The 19,714-nt window shown below is 38.0% G+C and overlaps 1 protein-coding gene across 1 annotated transcript in view; it reads left to right on the top strand.

Annotated features, from left to right (window-relative positions):
- LOC147684139 (cytochrome P450 2J4-like) overlaps window positions 1-19,714 on the top strand; it is a 119,002-nt gene that overhangs the window by 29,160 nt on the left and 70,128 nt on the right. The window contains exon 2 of the mRNA XM_086944529.1: window positions 5,058-5,220. Within this exon, the coding sequence (XP_086800655.1) occupies window positions 5,058-5,220 (163 nt within the window). The remainder of the gene's footprint in view (window positions 1-5,057; window positions 5,221-19,714) is intronic.

The following is a 19,714-nucleotide window of genomic DNA, read 5'->3' as shown; positions in this document are numbered from 1 at the left end:
TGTTTTATCTTATAACCAATGGGAACACTGTCCAACTACACCAAAAGGCAGTTCGAAAACATTTTATGAGAAATTCCAGTACTGCTCAGGGTTTAACAACAGTGATCCAGAAATGTTTTATTTTAAAATGTTATTTAGGACAGGAATGAAAACAATGCTGACAAACACTAAATTGATTTATTCTGATTCTTTTTTAACAAAGTGTCTATATTTGATTTTGAATTTTGGAAAAAGTACAAGGCCTAGAAGCATTATTTAGGGCATGCATGATCCCAGAACAAATTATATTCTTGAATGACACAATTCAACAAACTACTTGTCTTGGCCTAGCTAAGATAAAAGACTTAAATACACCGTCTATTCCGAAACCCATAACTGATAGTGACAGCACTACAGATGTGGAGATAGACGTATCCCATATTTTACACCAAAACAGAACACATCCAGATTGGAAAAAGTGGTTGATCTGGCCAACAGACACGAATAACTGTCAAGATAGATTCCTGAACAAAACACAGGGGTTCAAAATGACCAGGCCAGACCCTAGATACTCCCAGAGACAACATCCAGGGATAGTTACAACATAGAGTGTAGGGAAACTATGCCTTGAGTGGCTAGAGAAATCCACACTGGCTGAAATTAAGCAACACTTGACTTTACTTAAAGACGGTGCTGACCTGCGTGATTTCATATTGGGACCACGCAAACCGCGTCAAAAACGTTTCATAGCAGCCGGTATAAACGCTGCGTATAACGAAGCTTGGAAAGTAATGCAAATTGAGACAGCAGAAAAAAATACGAGAAATTGATCGTATAAATTTGGAAAAATCACTTTCTGTAGTGGACAATGGGTGAACGACTCTGTCCTCCAGAATATATTCACTGGACTGCATTGTATCATCTGCTTTTGATATAATAGAGCAGGACTTACTAATGTTACAACATGGTCAGTCTCAATTACATTCTATTGTACAGCTTGGTTGGACGTTGCAAAATCTGCGTTCAGGCTACGTACTTTGGCGTTTAATCAACACAATGCCATTATTCGGTATCTTTAACCTTACTGATAAACAAATCAGTTCGGCACAAAAAGGAGCAGACTATACGATTCTGAGCATTGAAAAACTTGAGAGATTACCATTGACAATGTCAGAGAGACCTGTCATTGAATGGATAATACACGGAACAATTCCAATTCCAATAACAACTTTCCAGTTTAAATACTGCCAAGAGTATATACCTGCAGGCCCGTATGAAAGGTTGGGTAAAGAATACATCAAATCAACCTGGGATTTACCTTATAAACACAGATGTTGTAGTGAAGGGAATAAGGAGGTATTCCTTAGTGGTAAAAATTTTAAAAAATCACTAAGCGGTACACTTTTGTGTCAAGGTATTAACTTGCATGGAGCCTGTGAAGGGTCTTCGAATAACCTTTCATGTCACCTGCATGGCACGCCTGCAAAACAGATAGAGCCATTTTTTAGACCACTTTCTAACGGCAGTTACGTTTTAATAAGTGACCACAGCTGTTGTGGCATGCTGCCAGGAAAAGCCTATCTGACAACTGTAACTTCCAGGGCTGTTTGCTGTATGCAAGTATTGTATCCACACAGCAATCCAGATATGGGTGCTGCGGTATGGCCTTCGTTGAATATATCTTCTATTCGAATTGATGCTTTAAGCAGAATGAAGTCTATTCTTTTACAGACAACTGTGCCTTTAACGTCATCCAAAGAAATGTATGATCTGCAAGTGGCAAGGACATCGGCAGAGATACATTCCCTTTTATCGACAAATTGCCCCGTGCATTTCGTAGAAATGTTAAGCCAAATCTTAAACATGTCTGATACCACTGGCATCGCACATATATTTAAGACAATTTTTTCGGGACTGTTAGCACCCTTTGAAACAGTTCTGGGCATCTTCCCGAATTTTGTCCATTCTGTGTTTGGCGGCCTACCCTTAATCTTGGCACCCGTGGCAGGAATTTTATTTTTGCTCCTTCTGCACCGATATGGCAAGCCAATCCACAGACAAGACTCCAGCAACGATGGAAGAAACGATCCTAGCAATACGATACCGAGACCGTATCACTAAGGTCCTCGGATTGGCCCGGCTAAGAGATCTGAATACAACCGGGTTTCTTTCATTCAGACCAATCTGGCAAGATTGCATCTTACCTGTGCTTCGATGTCTGCTATGCGGAGAAGAATGCGTGTTGGACATCTGTCTTACACTACCATCAGCAGTACCAAAGGATATCGATACATTGCTAGGTCCTGTAACGACTCATGCATCGTGTTGTCACCAGCGGCTACCCATTCTGATGACGGCATTCGTTGAGACTTCACCACTACGAGTAGGTGGTGGTGAGGTACGAGAGGAAAGCAGCACCAAACAGGTACAACCTTCCTTGAGCATTGCTGATCCAAACATCGATGATAGCAATCACGCAGAGAACTGCACAGTTGCAGTATTTTCGAACTTGGTCGAACTTTCACCTGATGTTGTAGACCAATTTTTTGCGAGTCTGTCTGAAATTATGTTCTCCCCTGAGCAACGAGAATGAAAATATTTTAACAAGTACACTGCGTTCCCTGAACTATGAATTCGGCCTTCAGTTTTGATAAACAAAGCTACCGAAAATATTTGGACCAATTTTTTCCCCTGAAAGCGAAATTATTTTTGTCCATATTTCCAAAATATTTACCTTTTTTTTTTGCACATGGAACTCTGCTTAAAGTAGAACTATTCTTAGAGAACAGAGTTTCTATTTTTAGGATACTAGAGACAATATTTTACCTCAGCCCCTAGCACATATACAGCATTTTGTATAAATATGTGATGGAATGGTCTCAACCTTCTTTTCTGTATTCAGAGCCATTTCATGTGTAATTTTCGCAATTCATTCAGCTGATATATATATGCATTTATCTGAATGATGACACTGCTTGAAAAGCGTACAGTACCAACACTCATTTTCGTGTATTTACCATATACCATTTCAAATGCGAAATATGTATTTTGGGGTGGGTCGGAAAACACACATGCATCGTTAAATTTTTACTATTGCTTAGTTTTTTAGTAATGATGGACATTAATCCGTGGAGTGGGTGTTATGTTTCTATCTAGGACCCTAATTCGATATTCCCGATTCTTGCCCTTATGTGGTTATAATCAATAATATCCTGATAAAGGCCTAAGAATCATATCCATATTCAGTAATAGCCCATGCAGTCCAAAGCACAGCACGGCTACTCCCATCGACTCCTAGAAAGCACAACGCGTTCTTTAAACAAACCAAGCCTCCAGCAGCCCGGAAAATCCCCCCCTGCTTTTGTTTTGATTTGAACAAGAACTCCTGGAGTCCAGAAAGCACTGTTAGTTCTTAGTGACGTCTTATGTCCAACCTTACGTCAAACTCAGCACCTTTCAGGTATAAATATACCAACAGTTGCCTTAAGCAAACACACAGTGGTTTGGAGCAGAGCGGCCCTCTATTTGTCCGAGAGCCCCGCTGATGCGAGAGCCCACGGAAGCCACCCCTCCCGTTTGACGCACTGAGAAAGACGCTGTCTTTTTCTCCAGCCGAGAAAATCCAGCTCCGGTGTTTCCAGCCTACCCTTGCGGGTTGCTGGGAGATCGAGTCCTGAGGAAAGAGATACCAGACCTCTCACATTATATTACCAAAGTACGGAGCTGGCTAAACCCTTAAGAGAATTCTTGATGCAGATTCTTGGCAAAACAATCTTAACCAACTTAACTTAAACTGCTATTTACTTACTCCTCCCAAGTATTAGGCTTAGGTCAGGTACACCGGGGTAGGCGTAGTTAGAAGCACCAGTTGAGCACGTTAGTCAAATGTTTTTATGTATGTATATATTTTATCCATTTTTAAGTATCATATGGCTAAGAAACAACCATATCAATGCTTTTACAGTATTATTTCATAATACTACTTTTACTGTACGCACTTTACTTTATGATAAGTATTGCAATTGTGGCAATTCATTTCTCTTGCATGAGAAAGAAGACTGCTCAATAAATAACACCTTTTATTGAAAACGCCCGTCTCTCTATTTCTCTGCACTCTGGTGAAACTAAGTATGCACGGTTGACTGAGTGAAATAGCTGCCTATTGTTTTCACACAACTCTAGAGATACACTCTTATTCTGAGGGAGCAAAGTTGTCATGTTTATGCGGTTGTCAGAAACTGAATCCCTTCTTGTCTGGTAGTTCATCCCTCCCTATTCATTCAAGAAAGTTTCTAGTGACCTCTGAGCTAGCTGGCGCAAACCTAAATTAAGTTTAACATAGTCAGTAGAGACCTAGAGGACCTCAGTCCTACGTCTACACTGCTGTTTATGGTATTCCAATGCGCAGAGCCTATTGGGAAAATAGGAACTACACTACATGCCTGTAAAGGTAATTTGATAGTAAGTCAGAGTTTCAGTGTTAGTGAGTTCGTGTTTTGGTGTAGGTTTTATGTAATACTGATTATCAACCCACAGAAATGTGTCGTAAAGGAATATCAAGGATAGAATATAGAGGGCTAAAATATTAAAAGGTAAGTGCATATAGGTAAGAGGGAATTACTATTCATAACTCCACATCACTGTACCTTTAAGATATATATATATCACCAGGATACATATATGTGGAGTTGTGTTTGGACAATCTTGACATATTTAACTTTTGATATTTGATTTTTGATATTTTGTCCTAGATATTGTGTCCCATTAATATTCAGGTGTCTATATTCAGAGTGCACACCATTGATTAATAGTGGAGACTGCAGTGCTTAATTTGTAAATAAAAAATAACTTTAGCCAGAAACTCTTTTCAGAAGCACGCGGCTGGTGCAAGTAAACGCTGGTGCCCCAAATATCAAGGTTGGCAGTTTTAAAACTACCTCATGACTCAGTAATCTTCTATCATACACTCTATGCCCTTTTTTCACACTTTTGCATGTTGGCATATTCTACCTTTGTGCCTTTTTTCTGTATTTCTCATCTGCTCTCTGTTACATATAGTGCTTTTTTTCCATCCCCAGCTTGCAAAGACCTATGGGAATACTTTCACTTTGTGGCTGGGACAGTCACCGGCGATAGTACTGAATGGATGCCAGGCAATAAGAAATGCACTAGTTGCACACTCAGAGGAAATGGCTGGACGTCCTGCTACACCCATTTTTGAAAGACTATCAAGAGGAAAGGGTAAGTAGCTATTCTGTAAGAATGAGTATGTTACTCATTAAATACAGGAGACTACAAGAAAAGAAAGTGTTGAAAAAATGGCAATTCATTAGATGAGATATAATGACTGGAAGCATGACCTCAGTACTTCACTAGTAAGTCTGTCTGTCTGTCTGTCTGTCTGTCTGTCTGTCTCTCTCTGTCTGTCTGTGTGTCTGTCTATCTATCTATCTATCTATCTATCTATCTATCTATCTATCTATCTATCTATCTATCTGGTAGTAGCCACTGTGTACCTTTATACAAGTCATAATTGATAAAAGAAGAGTGCTTTTTGTTTTGCTAATAACTTTGGTGAAGTTTGACGAAGCTTCCTGAAACTTGAACAAAATAGTATATCCACCTCAGTTCTTTTCTGGAATGTTTTAGCATGATCAGCCAAGAAGGGGAGTTGGGGGGCCTAGAGAAAGGGGGACTCAAAGCTCATTTTTCCCATGGAATGTCCATAGGTAAAATTGAACAGTGATACAGAAAATACAGCTAAGCTGAATTACACCAAATCTGGCAGAACGCTAAATACTCTGGAAAGTGTGCTTTTTGTGATATGGTGTAAATACTTCCAGTCATTTTTGAGAGTGAGGTTTAAAAACTAGAGATATCTGTTGTTGCAGGACTCTCTCGGGACTCCCAGAGGATTACAGTGGAAAGAAATGTCACAATGTGCATTCTATTTGACCTGTCCTGAGAGACACCAGCATGGCTAAGTGAGGTGGTTGACTGACTGCAACAAACAAAATCATTGTGCCTGCTATTACAGGATCAGGGGTCTCAGCCCAGAGTTCTGAAATATAAAATAATAAATAATATAAGGAGTCTAGGTAAGGATACATTGGCCCTCAAGCCCTTATGGTGACATCCCAGAGGGACCCTCTCTCCAGGACACAAAAATGGAAACTAAAAAACATTTGCGGTCACAGTTAGACATCCTTGATATAAGGGAAACCTGTATCACGCAGTCATTACGACGCATTAACATGACCATGCAATCACTCTCACGCAATGCCTTTATCGAATCACTGACAGAATATCGACAGTCAAAATATCGACTTACCAAATTATCGAGGTAAAAATATAGAATGCTAGAATATCAATTTCCTATCTACAAACAGGTAAGTACAAAAATATTCACTCCAAAATATCGATAGGAAAAAATATAGACAGTCAAAATATCGAATTTTTTAAACATCTTAAAAGTAATTTAAAAGTAATATAATAATAAATATAATTAATTTAAACATACTTAAAATACTTAAAATTAATAAATAATTAACGTAACTTAAAAAAATATATATATTTTAAAACATATATTTATATATATATACATATTATTAACAAAACATATACACTATTTTTTCCGTAGGATAGCGAGAGGGTTAAATTTACTATTCCCAATCCAGAGAGTGCAACAGTAGGGAAAGCGTTGGATAGCGTAGGGGTAAAAATTACTATTCCCAATCCAGAGAGCGCAACAGTAGGGAAAGCGTTGGATAGCGTAAGGTTAAAAATTACTATTCCCACTCCAGTGTGCGCAACAGTAGGGAAAGCGTTGGATAGCTTAGGGGTAAAAATTACTATTCCCACTCCAGTGAGTGCAACAGTAGGGAAAGCGTTGGATAGCGTAGGGGTAAAAATTACTATTCCAACTCCAAAGAGTGCAACAGTAGGGCAAGCATTAGATAGTGAGAGGGTAAAAATTACTATTACCACTCCAGAGAGAGCAACAGTAGGGAAAGCGCTGGATAGTGTGGGGTAAAAATTACTATTCCCACTCCAGAGAGCACAACAGTAGGGAAAGCATTGGATAGCGTAGGGGTAAAAATAACTATTCCCACTCTAGAGAGTGCAACAGTAGGGAAAGTGTTGGATAGCGTAGGAGTAAAAATTTCTTTTCCCACTCTAGTGAGTGCAACAGTAGGGAAAGCGTTGGATAGCATAGGAATAAAAATTACTATTCCTACTCCAGAGAGTACAACAGTAGGGAAAGCGTTGGATAGCGTAGGGATAAAGATTACTATTCCCCCTCCAGTGAGTGCAACAGTAGGGAAAGTGTTGGATAGCGTAGGAGTAAAAATTACTATTCCCACTCCAGTGAGTGCAACAGTAGGGAAAGCGTTGAATGACATAGGGATAAAAATTACTATTCCTACTCCAGAGAGTGCAACAGTAGGGAAAGCGTTCGATAGCGTAGAGATAAAAATTACTATTCCCACTCCAGTGAGCGCAACAGTAGGGAAAGCGTTGGATAGGGTAGGGGTAAAAATTACTATTCCAACTCCAGAGAGTGCAACAGGCGGGAAAGCGTTGGATAGCGTAGGGGTAAAAATTACTCTTCCCACTCCAGTGAGTGCAACAGTAGAGACAGCGTTAGATAGTGTAGGGGTAAAAATTATTATTCCTACTCCAGACAGTGCAACAGTAGGAAAAACGTTGGATACCGTTGGGGTAAAAATTACTATTCCAACTCCAGAGAGTGCAACAGTAGGGAAAGCGTTGGATAGCGTAGGGGTAAAAATTACTATTCCCACTCCAATGAGTGCAACAGTAGGGAAAGCGTTGGATAGCGTAGGGGTAACAATTACTATTCCCACTCCAGTGAGTGCAATAGTAGGGAATGTAAATACTTCATATATAAATATAAATAACATACATGTTAATACTAATTACAACATAATTAACATATTTTACAATTTTATCAAATATATTAATCAATTAAAATTACAAATAACAATTAACTAATAATAAAAATTACCTACTAATACTAATTATTTACCAATTACCAATAAATTAATTTACAATATAAAAATAAATAAAAGTTAGACACAAAAAAATATTTATAAAATGTATTTACTTACAATTAAATTACTTCCCAAGCTATTCCCCTATAAACACACAGTCCACTACAGAAAATAATGTAATAAAAGTAACATATTTATCAATTAATCAATTACAATAAATTACAAATTATATTTTAATTAATTACCAATTAATAATTAATTAACAATTAATTCTAAATAAATAACAATAAATAAAATACCATATTTAATTATTTATAATTAAATTACTTCCCACCCTATTCCCCTATAAACCCACAAACCGCTACAGAACAAAAATTACTAAAATTAATCAATTAAAGTTAATTACCAATTATATTTTAATTATTTACAAAGTAATAATTCATTGTCAATTAATTTTAAATGCATACCAATAAATAAAATAACATATTTAAATACTTATAATTAAATTACTTCCCACCCTATTCCCCTATAAACCCACAACCCGCTACAGAAAATAAATTACTAATATTAACATATTTATAAATTAATCAATTAAAATTAATTACCAATTGTATTTTAATTATTTACAAAGTAATAATTAATTGACAATTAATTTTAAATACATACCGATAAATAAAATAACATATTTAATGAATTATAATTAAATTACTTCCCACCCTATTTACCTATAAACCCACAACCAGCTACAGAAAATAAATTACTAAAATTAACATATTTATCAATTAATCAATTAAAATTAAGTACCAATTATATTTTAATTATTTACCAATTAATAATTAATTAACACATCAATCTAAATAAATGCCAATAAATAAAATAACATATTTAATTAATTAAAATTAAATTACTTCCCACCCTATTCCCCTATAAACCCGCTACAGGAAATAAATTACTAAAATTAAAATATTTATCAATTAATCAATTAAAATCAATTACCTATTATATTTTAATTAATTACCAATTAATAATTAATTAACAATTAATTCTAAATAAATACCAATGAATAAAATAACATATTTAATTAATTATAATTGAATTACGTTCCACCCTATTCCCCAATAAACCCACAACCTGCTACAGAATTATATTACACAAAAATTAAAAATTAATATTAACTTACCCTAAATTCGATATTTTTGTTGTCTATAATATGTCTAGTCGATTTTATGTCCATTCTATATTTTTGATTCGATATTATGTCCATTCTATATTTTTGATTCAATATTATGTCCATTCTATTCGATATTAACATTTTCTAGTCGATATTTTGGTAGTCTATATTATGTCTAGTCGATATTATGTCTATTCTACATTTTTTACTCGATATTATGTCTAGTCGATATTTAAAACTCAATATTTTGACTCTATACCACCTTTATCACGGATTGCCTTTATTATGCAAGCCTTTACCACGCATATGCCTAAACCACGCACACCTTTATAATGAAAATGTGAGGATATCGCAGGGAAGTGAAACTGCTAACTTGTCCACAAAGAAGACGCACTCCACTCTGTTTCCGAGTTCTTTATTGGCAAGCATAACCTGGCATTTGTTTTCAGCTGTAATTCTTGCCGAATGCATTTCGGGCATCCTGGCATTTCCATGCATTTTTCTCCACTCACTGATTGATTTTATTTTACCTCCAGGGAGGCCTTACAGGTGAGTTAACTTTCCTGCGTGCATAATGGAACTTGTATTGCCTCAGTGCAATTAATACCTTCCAGGGGGTATGCTTAATTTTCATCTGTATTTTAATAATTATTCTTAGCCCTCCATAGGAGCACCAAATGAAATTGCTCAGTTTAAAATACTATCTGCTGTTTCAGCTGCTAGGCATTGAACAGCTGTGTGCCCCCTGTGGCTCCACAATACATTACTGTGTTGGTGCAGCCTTCATGGCAGGTCTGTCGTCATATCTAGTGCCCAAACTTGTCCTCAAAGAAGATGCGCTCCACAGCAGATAACTCTTTCCAATGTCTTTATTTACAAAGCATAAATTTAATTTAATTTAATTTCTTGTTGAGTGCTAACAATCATCCAGGGTAGGATATCACGGCGCTATGCTTGCTAATGTGCATGTGACGTGGGTGAGAGCCCAGTTAGATTTATTCAGGATGGTGGAAGAGGAAAGATTTTAGCTGTGTCCTCAATGCCAGGTGGCATTCTGTGAGTCGAAGGGCTGTGGGTAGTTCGTTCCATTTGGCAGCAGCGATATGGGAGAAAACGCGCTCGCCCATCCTAGCTCTCTTTACCCGGCAGGTTTTTGCACGAGCCAAGAGTTGAGAGCGGAGGTTCCGAGTGGGAGCATAAAACTGAATCCTATTTCTAAGGATGAGGGGACCAGTTTTGTGCAGTGCTCTATGAGTAATGCACATCATTTTAAAAGATGCTCTTTGCTTCATTGATAGCCAATGGAGGTAACGCAAACAGCTCTTGGCCGAGTCGTATACCCTTTTCATGCAAATGGCCTTGACTGCTGCGTTCTGCACCATTTGGAGCTTGGTAAAAAGATACTCAGCCATGCCTACAAACAGGGAGTTTCCGTAGTCCAGCCTACTCATCAAGAGTGACTGGACCAGGATCTTTCTACACTCCATTGGAATCCAGGGGAAGACTCTCTTAAGCATTTTTAGGATTGCGAAGCCTTTTCCGCATATGGCAGCTACATGAGTCTTCATGGATAGGGCAGTATCTATGGTTATTCCAAGGTTCCTTGCTGTTTGTGATGGGGCAGGTGGAATGCCCAGCGCTTTTGGCCACCAGCTGCCATTCCACAGCTGGGTGTGATTTCCGAATAGAAGTATCTCGGATTTATCTGCATTGAGTTTTAGGCAATGCTGGTGCATCTATTCGGCCAGTTCAGCAAGACAGTTAAGTAGCCTTTCTTTGGGATTGTTTTTTTCATCCAGGATCACAGTGAGTTGGGTGTCGTCGGCATAGGAACAGATTTCCACACCCCACTTTCTGTCTATTCCCGCCAGGGATGAAACAAAAATATTAAACAAAGTTGGGCTTAGGGAGGCCCCCTGTGGGACCCCGAATTTGATGTTCCGGCATGGGGACGAGAACTTACCCATGCGTACTGATTGTGATCTCTCTGATAGGAAGGACCGCAGCCAGCCCAGTGCTTTGTCCCTGATACCTTTAGATGCTAGGGTTTCCAGGAGCAGGTGGTGGGGGACGGTGTCGAAAGCCGCAGAGAGATCCAACAATATCAGGGCAACTGTCTTTCCCTGATCAACGTGCATCCTGATGTGATCCAGCACTGCCAGGAGAGTTGTCTCTGTGCTGTTATTGGCCCTGAAACCCATCTGTGTGATGTCCAGTAGGTTGTTTGCCTCGAGAAAGCTGGCCAGTTGTCTGTTGACCAGTTTCTCTAGGACTTTCGACAGGTAAGGAAGTTGGGATATGGGTCTATAGTTGGCCGGATTGTTAATATCTAAACCAGCTTTTTTTATAAGGGGAGTGACTGTGGCGATCTTCCAGCTGGATGGGAACTCTGCAGCATCTAACGAATGATTTAAAACTGGCAGTTTAGAGCCTCCTAGCCCTTGTCCACAGGCTTAGACAAAATGGAGCCCAGCATTCCCAGGCATTTTTTTACACATGCTAATTGCTTGTATTTCCCTCCAGTGGGGCCTTACATCTGAGTTAACTTTCCTGCATGCATGATGGAACTTGTAGTGCCTCGGTACAATTAACAACCTCCAGTGGGTGACCTTTGTTTTCATCTGTTTTTTAATAATTATTCTTGGCCTTTGACTTGACTATATTTTGTTGGTGACGTTTGACAAATTTTCACGAAATTTTCCAAAATAAGTCTGCCAGTGATTCTTGTTCCACACAAGAAGATTAGGAGTGATCTGTCAAGCGATGGCCAAAAAATAGGAGTGGTCAAAAAAAGTGTGGTACCCATTTTTATTCCCATAGGAGCTTCAGACGCGACTGCAGTCTAAACTGCTGGGCGGAATTCACCAAATTTGTCAGGAAGGTAAATTTTGTATCACAGATCTTGCTTCAGTTATCCAATGTAATCCCAGCTGATTTGTGAAGATTTTGAGATTAATCAAGAATGTGCGTGCCTACAGGAATGCCGTGATTGACTGGCCACAACTTGAGCAGAGAGTTCTGGCCACCATTCCACTAATTGCTTTTATACATGAACAACAGTCCCTATCAGAGGAGGGATTGGTAGAGGAAATCTTTATATAAAGATGCAATGATAGCTATATGCCGTTGTCCAAATGGACAAAATCATTTCATGTAAAGAATTGAAAAAACAAAACATACAATTGGGAACATGTACAACATTAAAAAAAGAGAACTCAGGCAATTGGTGAGGCACGGCCCAAAGAATAGTTAGGCCAACATATATGACATTAGGGTACATAGGCACAGCATAATAATTAATATGTGTTTGTGTCTGAGTACAAGAGGTTAACAACGTTTAATGCATTCAGAACAATTCTGGGATCATCTTCAGGACAAGACAAATAGTGCCTGAAAAAACATGCCTGTTAGGGTCTACAAGATGGGCAAAAAATTAAATGAGGGACTGACAAGGAAATATAGTAATTGAGAAAAAAGGGGGGTACATGGATATAAAATGTCAAACTAGTCACATGATAATTATTAGAATGTGAGTTGATAAGGGCATGCAATATCGTTGAGAAGATCAAACACTGGTGAGGAAGCATGTAGATAAACATGCACAAGCGGGAGCTAAATTGCAGCAAGGGCAGAGATAAATATGTTATGTACCAAGTAGTTGCGGCAAGACTCCTATGTAAAATGGAAGAGTTCCAGTATAGGCATTTTGGCACATGTGGGCACAGTTGCAAATTCACTCAATGTAAGAATGTGCATTGTTTCCAAAGAACCACAAGAATTGGGTGCCTATGACGGAAAATACGGGAGAAATGAGCACATGGTAAAGCAATAAGCAGTCAAGGTTGCTTAGGAACTGTACGGGCGCATACCCATATTATGAAAATGTGCTGTAAGATTATTAAGAGATCTGGGAAAGGATCCACAGTCCATGTACGGATGAAGGAGAAACTGTTGGTTACCTTACTCCAAATGAATTTCTGTTCCTCACTATGAAATCACCCTGAACACCTGTTATTTACAACCTTCCCAAACTTCATAAAAACATGAAGACCCCTCCTAGACATTAAATTACCTCTGGATGTGGCTCCCTTTTGGAACCACTTGAACGTTATGTTGCCTTCTTTATAAAAGACTATGTAACTAAAACTCGCTGTTACGTCAGGGATAGCATGGATCTCATAAATCAAGTTGAACACTATCCCTTTGACCCAAAAATAGATATCCTGTGCACCCTAAATGTCGAAGCAATCTATACTAATATTCCCAATGCGGAAGGCTTGGGAGTAATTGAGAATATACTTAACGATAGACCACAACTACACACTGTCCCCACCTCTTTCATTCTATAGCTACTAACACTATGCCGTACTCGCAACTTTTTTTGCTTCAATGACAAATTCTACTGGCAGGTCAAGGGCACATCAATGGGAACTGTTTTTGCCCCACATTTCACAATACTGTACAGGGATGATCCAGTAACCAAGACAATCCTGACCCCCATTAACCCATATTAAGACAACATATCCACCAGGAAATGCTATATTGGTGATAATTTGCTCATTTGGCATGGCAACCAGCTTTCTTTGTTGTCATTTTTAGAATGGCTCAATATCAACGGCAATGGACCCATAAGGGCAAACTATTCACGTCACTGTGTAGGAAATCCAATAAAAGAAACATCCTGATACTCTATGGTAGCAACCGCCAACACACCTATGGGATTCACTCCCATTCTCACAGTTTCTCCAAATTAGGCGAAACTGCTAATTTAAAAAGGATTATTTTCAAGAAGCCCATGTATTGGCTGACAAACCTATGCCTATAGGATACCTACGTAAACTAGTACGCAAATCAATCAAAAGAGCCTGGTACTGCCCAAAAGATATTCTCATTTCACCTAAAGCAAAGAACCACACTCACAATCATCTTTTGAACTTGATCAAGGAGTTTTTTGCAGTCCGGAATGGAACTAGTCTCTTTCATTTGTTTTTCCAGGTCATTAATTTCTTCTGTTATTTTCTGGACCTGCTCCACAGCTGTATCAATCCCAAGCATCATCCAGCGCCTGGAGCAGGAAGTAACAATATAACTAAAGTTATTCAAATATGTTTTACTGTCAGTGAAGACACCTGGGATATTCCTTACCGGCAAACCAACCGGAATGATGTCTGCCTTAAGATATTCAGTGAGCCTGTGACTCATTAATTGCAGTCTAACCAGGTTTTTTTCTGCATCTCTCTAGTTTTTCGCTGTGAAGCTTGCTTGAAAACAGGAAAGGTCCCTCTAAAATCCTTTTAATGTAGTCATCTTAATGTAGTAGTGCATGGTTGGTCATGTTGGTCATGATATTGTGTCATATAGAGAATTAGGAAGAGAGAGAGAGAGAGAAGTAGAAAAAGAAGAACCCACTGGATGGAGTAAGTAATAGTTTTTAAGCCCTTGCAATCCAGCAATGTTTTACAGTAACAAGGGAAACCAATATACAGTGAGAGACCTTGGGTACAAAGTTTTCTACAGGAACAACAGTCCCTATCCGTGAAGGGATTGGTAGAGGAAATCTTTATATAGAGATACAATGATATTTGTATGATGTCATTTGAGCTTGCTTTTCATGTAGTGGTAGATTGTAGGGAATAAAGGGGGATGTGTGTTCAAGTTTGTTCATTTTTTTGAGAACCAGTTTCTCAAAGGTATGAATCTCTGTTGGGAGACAGCCATATGGGGGAGAAAAAGTAGATGGAGGATGTAATGCACTTTTGGTGTTGCTAGGAGTCATTGGGCTGTCGTCGAAAAAACAAATTGTAAACACATTTTTTTCAAAAAGCGTAATATCTCAGTTTTCAATACTTGTCACATGACTAGTATGAACTGTCAACCAATATTCTTGATATCGGCATTCCTCGTGCACATTTAAATGCATGCTATTAATTCTGCATGACAAGAATAAACTTTTTTCCGCCCCTGAAAACATTTGATATCTCAGCCACTATTTGCCTTGTCCTTAAGATGATCCCAGAATTATTCTAAAGGGATTGAAATGTTGTCGGCCTCTTGTACTCTGACACAAACAAATATTGATTAATATGCTATGCCTAAGTACCCTAATGCAATTGATGCTGGCCTAACTGATGTATTTTTTTGGCCATGCCTCTCTAATTGCCTGAGTTCTCTTTTCTTTTAATGCTGTACATGTTCCCACTTGTATGTTGTGTTTTTTCAATTCTTTACATTAACTGATTTTGTCAAGTTGAACAGCAACATATATATAGCATTGTAAAGATTCCCCTCTAACAATCCTCCCACTGATATGGATCATTGTTCCTGTCTAAAACTTTGTACCCAAGTTTCATCACCATATATTGGGTTCCCTTGTTATTGTAAAACACATTTATTTCATTAGCACAGTCCCTGGGGTTCAAACCAAATTGTAAAAGGTGTCCATGTGCCCTAACCCCATGAAAGGAATATCGGGGTGTTTGAGGAACCCCCTTATGAGTAAAAGATGTTAAAAAAAGATTTATTTTTACACTTGCAATATTCATGAATCCACATCGACCATCAGCATGGCCCCCCAACGTGACAACAAATTCACAAATATACGTTGTGATGAATATACAAATGTTACTGAAAAAAATGAATATGTTTATATACCCGCCCTCTGTTTCATTTAGACACTCATACACCCACTTAGCCATCCACGCGGAGGCTGATGTGCCCAATCACAGATTCATATACCTACTCACAGACTCAGGCAGACACTCATGCACCCACCCACAGACCTTCTCAGATTCACATACCAACTCACAGACCCACTCAGAGACTGACACATCTACTCACAGATGTATTCACTCATGCGCTAACTCAGAGATCCACTCATACTCTCATGCACTCACTCAGAGACCCATACAGACACTGACACAGTCAGTCACAGACCTATTGATATTCTAATGCATTCACACACAGACCCACTCAGACACTCATACATTCACTCAGAGACCAACTGATATACTCATGTGTCCACTCATAGACCCTGTCAGAGACTGAAAAACACCCACTCACAGACCCTCTAAGGACTTATGCACTCATTCACATACGCACTCATAGAGCAACACAAGGATTCACACACCTACTCAGACATTCACACAGGCATTAACAGACACACTTACAGACCCATACAGGTACTCACAGAACCACTCAAAAACGGATTTATGTCGTTACAACGCGTTATTTTACAATGCAGACCGTTACAACGCAGTTTTTACAACGCAGGTACCATTATAATGCATGCCGTTACAACGCATGTCAATACGTAGCAGATACTATTACAACGCATGCCATTACATCGTAAGTATTGGTAAGTATATCTTTTTTTAAAAAATGTAATAAAGTTAATGTAATTAATTTTAATTAATAAATATAATTTAAAAATTGTTAAAACAGTAATTAATTTAATTTAATTATAGTAATTGAATTAATATTAAAATTGCAATTAATTTATTATATTTAATATAATATAACTAATGAAATATAATAAATTTAAAAATAGTAAATAATAAAATGTAATTTATTACAATAAATATAAATTAAATAACATTAAAATAATACTTAATATAATTAAATTTAATATAATAAAAGAAATGTAATTAATTTAAAAATTGTAAATAATAATAATTAAATATAATAAATTAAATAAATAAAAAAGTAATTAATTTAATTAAAGTAATGTAATTCAATTAATTTTTTAATTGTAAAAATTGTAATTAATTTAAATAAATTTTATTAAATTAATTAAATTAATTAAATTTATTTAAAGTCGCAATACCCCTGTACCCCAAAAACCAAACCCATCCCTAAAACCTAAAAATAACCCTGTACCCCAAAAACCAAACCCAGCCCTAAAACCTTAAAATACCCCTGTACCCCAAAAACCAAACCCAGCCCTAAAACCTAAAAATACCCCTGTACCCCAAAAACCAAACCCAGCCCTAAAACCTAAAAATACCCCTATACCCCAAAAACCAAACCCAGCCCTAAAACCTAAAAATACCCCTGTACCCCAAAAACCAAACCTAGCCCTAAAACCTAAAAATACCCCTGATCCCCAAAAACCAAACCTAGCCCTAAAACCTAAAAATACCCCTGTACCCCAAAAACCAAACCCATCCCTAAAACCTAAAAATACCCCTGTACCCCAAAAACCAAACCTAGCCCTAAAACCTAAAAATACCCCTGTACCCCAAAAACCAAACCCAGCCCTAAAACCTAAAAATACCCCTGTACCCCAAAAACCAAACCTAACCCTAAAACCTAAAAATACCCCTGTACCCCAAAAACCAAACCCTGCCCTAAAACCTAAAAATACCCCTGTACCCCAAAAACCAAACCCAGCCCTAAAACCTAAAAATACCCCTGTACCCCAAAAACCAAACCCAGCCCTAAAACCTAAAAATACCCCAAAATTACTTAAATAATATTTTAAAATTTTATTTTATTTCTAATATTAATTAAAATAATAAAATAATGTAAAATAAAATTAAATAAAAATAATATACTTACCTATACTTACGATGTAATGGCATGCGTTGTAATAGTATCTGCTATGTAATGACATGCGTTGTAATGGCTTGCATTGTAATGGTATTTGCTTTGTAAAAGTTGCGATGTAATGGTAGTGCGTTGTAAAAGTTGCGTTGTAACGGTGCAATACCCTCAAAAACACATACAGGCACTCATGCACCCTCCCACAAAGATATTCACCCACCTACTCACAGCCAACACAGACACTTACACAGGTACTCACAGACCAACTCATAGATCCACACAGATGCTACCACGGCTACTCTGAAAGGTGACAGGTAACTGTTAGGATTAAAAATGCTAACAAATGTAGAAATTCATTGAAATACTCAAAGGTTGAAGGGACATTATAGTTAGGAAAAAGAAATGTAAAAACTGTAGAGATTCACTGATAAAACCAAAGGTTACAGAGACGTTATAGTTAGGCTCATATTTTGCTTGTTCAAAACCAGTTAAATTCAGCAGTTATAGTACCCTGAGCTAACTATAACTTGTGCACCTGTAATGCACTGCTTATGACCTCATATGGTAAGTCACTCATAAATTTTTGTATGCCTTTTATGATTTTTATAAATCGAATAAAGTGTATTTGACTGACTGACTGACACTCATGACATGGCTGTGAAATCATTCATGACATCTCAAATTACATCACTGATGATATCATCCAGTGAGTATAGGTCAGGGGTCTTCAACTTTTTCTGTAGTGAGAGCTACTTCTGATCAGTGAAAATCGTAGTGAGCTACTAAAGGCCAAGCAACTGGCTCATTGTTAGGAGGCACCTCCCACGCCCTTATAACAATACCGCACCTTGGTGTGCATCAGGCAAGACAAGGAAACACTTCCCATATAGGATCACAAACCAAAGAAAACACTTTGAACCAGCCACCCTACACATGCAAAAGCTTTCTAACAATGTAGGTAAGTGCTTCAGTGCCACACACTGGTAAGCACTACAGAAATGCTGCAACTTAAGGCCTCCCCGTTTTTTCATTTTCAAATAAAGTTAAACAAAGGGAGAAAAGTTATGTTACAAATTTGCAGACTATTGGAGCAACAACGAATGGCTGATATTTGGAAAGGGGGTAACCTTACTTTTATTGTAAAGCACTTCACTCAGTTCTGTAATACATGCTTCAACTCTGCAAAGTCCATTTTCAGAACAGGCATAGTTCTCCAATGTTCAGCAACACACTGTCTGCTAAGCCTTGCACATGTGCCATTTTTAGGGCAATTTGCAGGGAGTTCAGTATACCAGTGATCTACCTTTTGGCAAATAAAGTCAAGACATTCCTTCAGCTTCACAGTGGACGTTTTCCTGAAGTAAATGTTTTGTTGGCTACTTGGCCTTCATGTCTTTGCCTTTTGTCCATTATCTCTGATTTTTAGGCTTCCTGCTGCATTCACAGGCAAGTTAGACAAGTAAATAGTGACCTCTTTCTGTACCAGAAATATACAACATTTAAAGTACCTACAACAAGTCGTACTTCTGGCAAGGATGATACAATTTCACCCTGCTCTCGTTTGTAGACTTTTCTCTCAGCTGTTGCCTATCAATGGCTCAACTGGCCTGTGAAAGGGCAGAGCTCCAGCTTTTGGGATTCTCATGTTCGTAGACCCTGTCCATCCATGCATCCTTAAGACTTGGACTGTAAATGCTTAAGGCCATAACTCGGACTTCTTTCTGGGCTGGTGTCAGGAATTGTATGGTTCTGCTTTTCATTCGGGTAAATGTTTGATGTTGTAATTTCTTTAGAGTAAATTAGACATGGGCTTATCACTGGCCACAGTCTGTGCACAGCTCGTAACTCACCATGCCTCCAGACAGCCATGCAGGGGAGCAGCAACCACGAAACCCACAACAGAAAGGGTATCCTACTCTTTTACCTTGCTGTTCCCTGCATTTCATTACATTTCTCTTGCTGGTGGAAGTGATTATAGGTCCACCCTCTTTATGAGATGGAGCTGGTA

This window comes from Lissotriton vulgaris, chromosome 11 (assembly GCF_964263255.1).
Source record: "Lissotriton vulgaris chromosome 11, aLisVul1.2, whole genome shotgun sequence".
Classification (NCBI taxonomy): Eukaryota; Metazoa; Chordata; class Amphibia; order Caudata; family Salamandridae; genus Lissotriton; species Lissotriton vulgaris.
Note: the sequence above shows the minus strand (reverse complement) of the source record. Positions and strands in the feature narration are given on the sequence as shown.